The sequence below is a fragment of the Eurypyga helias genome, unplaced genomic scaffold, assembly GCF_000690775.1.
Source record: "Eurypyga helias isolate BGI_N326 unplaced genomic scaffold, ASM69077v1 scaffold42508, whole genome shotgun sequence".
Classification (NCBI taxonomy): domain Eukaryota; kingdom Metazoa; phylum Chordata; class Aves; order Eurypygiformes; family Eurypygidae; genus Eurypyga; species Eurypyga helias.
The window spans coordinates 9,160-12,526 of NW_010265778.1; the positions used below are offsets into that span (position 1 = coordinate 9,160).

General features: G+C 44.2%; 1 protein-coding gene across 1 annotated transcript; it reads right to left on the bottom strand.

The window, feature by feature from the left end:
- Nucleotides 1-894: 894 nt before the first annotated feature.
- BBS12 (Bardet-Biedl syndrome 12) lies at nt 895-3,045 on the bottom strand. The gene has a single exon (XM_010156854.1). The coding sequence runs from the start codon at nt 3,043-3,045 to the stop codon at nt 895-897; it is 2,151 nt and encodes a 716-aa protein (XP_010155156.1).
- Nucleotides 3,046-3,367: the final 322 nt, after the last annotated feature.

Consider the following 3,367-nt stretch of genomic DNA (forward strand, 5'->3'; position numbering starts at 1 on the left):
AAACATACAACAACATTTTCCTCTCTGGAAGGAAAACTGAAAGAGCCCAAAGGAAATAATCTAAAAATCCAACTTGCGATGCAAAAGAAAACTTTGTGTAGAGATACATCCATATATCCGTTCTGTAATACCACAAGGGGGGATTCAGATGGAATTTGTGTCAAACCAAGAGACATTCCGAAGGGTATATATTTGAAAATAGGAGATATATGGCCCATATAAATATGCAAAAGTAGAATGTACTAACATAATCTCGTAGTGTAAAACATAACACTCATAAATTATTGCAAGTTTAACTCTTACATTTGCAAGGTACAGAAATTAAAAGCAAGATATTAATTAAAAATTAATTATGTTATATATATTATTTCATTTAAGACAAGTATGCCAATGTTACATAAGAAATCCCTACCCTTCACAGAAGACATTAAACAAGAAAAATCTACGGGCCACAACTCGCAGTACTTTATCCCAACAACGCATGTTCAGAACATAAGCACATCCAAGGAGTCAAACCTTTCTCTGACTAGCCTCAGCATGCACCCACCTCCCCACTGCTCCTCATTAGGTTGAAAAAAGAAGGAACTGCACATCTGGTCTGCTAAATAAGGTCAGAGAAGTCGGCTTGACTGGATATATCTATCCATAAAGACAGTATCAGTAGTTAGAAATGCGCAGCTGGGGCTAGAGGTAAGCCCATAAGCAATTTTTGTTTAACTCCCATTTCTAGAAATGGGAAACTGTATCTACCTTGTGACTGTCTCGCATTTTGACTTCCACTGTTATGAAGACATAATCACATCTAAACGTTTGCTTTATAGACTATGAATTAACGTAGGTTATACCTGGACTTCTTCCACTGACTCATGGACTTTCAAATACAGCCTGCAAGTCCTATAAAAACATGAATTCACTGGACATGTGCGAGTTCAATAGCTGATTCCTTTTGGGGCCTGTGATAATTTCAGCGTCTGTCTGAAGCACTAGCAGCACCAGGTCTAGAGCTCTCCGCCATGCCTCTTTCTTGGCTGTAACATTATCATAAACCTCTGAACCCTCCCCGCAGCCAGCGAAGGGACCAGGACCACCCCCAAGCAGGTCACCTCTTCTAAACTCTTTCAATATATATGCTGAGGGAGAGCCACAGTCAGCTGCTTTTTTAAGGTGACGATCGACTGAGGCACACGCTTCCACCTCCGATGCAGCTTTTGCAGAGTTACACATAACCACTGAAAGATACTGCTTCCAGCCGCTTGCTAAAGCTTGGAGCACCACTGATTTATCCTCTGCTGCAGAGGCTGCCAGCCAAGGGCTGTGAAACTCCTTCACAGCATTTTCATTTGCTGGCTGCGAAGGCTGTTCTGCAAGCATCTGAATGTGACTAAGGCACAAGAGCTCCACTGCGCCACCACCAAGGAAAACCTTCTCGTCACGTAGAGCGTGATGGAGTCGATACACTGAAGTCCAGAACTGGTCTTCAATGAGCTGCATCTTTGAAGGTACAGTGGTGGTGAGCACGGCCGTGAGCAGGGGAATTCCTTGCACTTCTATCCTGACCGGCACAAGCTCACCCAGATCCATCGCACGCCCGTCGCCGGCCTTCCACAGCTCCACCTGGGCCCCGCTCCCCACACACGAAGCATTCAGCTGGGTGAGGTACGTCACTGGCTGGGCGCTGGTGACCTCCCCAAAAGCACACAACACATCCCGAGTCACAGAACCAATTACCAACATACTGTTTGCTATGCACCTCTCCATTAAGTTTTCGCACACGTTTCCTTTGACCAAAACCAAGTTTACTCCAAAGCTTGTCAGAATATCTACCGTACTGCTCAGCCATGAGTCTCCTGCTCTGCCCTCCTGTAGGCTAGGATGCTCCAATATGGTCCTTACATTACACGGTCTATGAAAACCTAAGTGACGGTACTGTTCAGTTAGGTCACCATCCACTAGGAGAATCCGAAGGGGTTTGTCTTCCAAGTGTTTGATAACTGTGGCTTGTTCTGGTGATACTAATGTGACAAAGCCTGGGGAGACACAAGAATAGCTTTCAGGCAGGCCCAGTAAACAGCACGTCACAATTTCTGCAATATTAAACTGGGAAGCGCCCCTGCACGCTGCCCTCTCTTGCTGATAGACAACAATGCTTTGTAGCAGTTTCACACTTGTCTGATTTCCATGGCTCAGAGCCACTGCCAGGTGTCCTAAACCATAACATCCACATGGATCTGCTGATTGTCCTGAAACGTATCCCTGAAAATTACCTTGTTGGCTTGAAAAATGACCTTGTTGGCTTTTCCCTAGAGTGCTGAAGTATCTGCTATGGGTTAACTTCAGTTTGTTACAGTTGGATGCGATAACACCACTTCCAGAAATCCCAGATGTACTTTTGTCACCCGCTGGTTGGAGAGGAGAAGCTATTGAACCAAAGCCAGCCAAAGAACAAAGGCACTTGTTAAAATTACAATCATCGTCTTGACGGGAACAAGAATTTATTGAAATTACTTCTTCTGGTGCAGAAAGATCTTTCTGAAAATACGGGAAAATCAGAGGATTCAGAAGAAGGTCACGTCCTATTGGGCAAGTTTTGCTTTTAAAAGTATTCAAAAGCCTAACACTGCTAGAACACAGTGCTCTATTTACATCATGTATTGACATTTGAATACACTGGACTCTCTCACAGCAAGAGTTCAACGCCTCAGACATCACAGATACTATTGCTGAAACAGAAACGTTCTGCTGGAGGCACTCCAGTACAGCACTGCTCCATGCACCAATGAGAAACAACAGGGTACTCATCCCGGTCCTAAACTCCTTGTTTTGTGCCTGAATGGTTTCATTAAGAAGCTGTCCGGCAGCACTAGTTAAATCCAAGCGTTCAATCAGTCTAACAGCAGAAGAAATCAACGTGCTTTGGTTGGTGCTTTCATCCACAATGAGTTTACAGGACTTCATTGGCCCCAGTAACGTTCTTCCAGCTAACGCTAAGGATGACAGCTGCTGCAGTCCAATATGTCTTCTTGCATTCGCATCCCTGAAAGCCATGGGCAGCAGGCAGCATCTGTGAACAGAACACAAACTTATTGCCCCATCCTCACAGCACTCCAGAGCATACATCGCAAAAAAAATTACCGGCCTAACGCCGAACACAGCCCTCCTTGAGGCTGTATGAAACAATCCTGTGAACTTCTCAGGTACTGATGCACATAGTTGCTGCAATGGTGTATTGCTAAAATACCATGGAATCTCTTCTTGCTGCCAGATAGTACAGTGCTGTTAATTCCAGTGGTTTCTTAAATGTGAAGCGGTACAGATTCTATAGAACTACAATTTCTCAATCTGGAATTTATGTTATTTGCCTTACTTA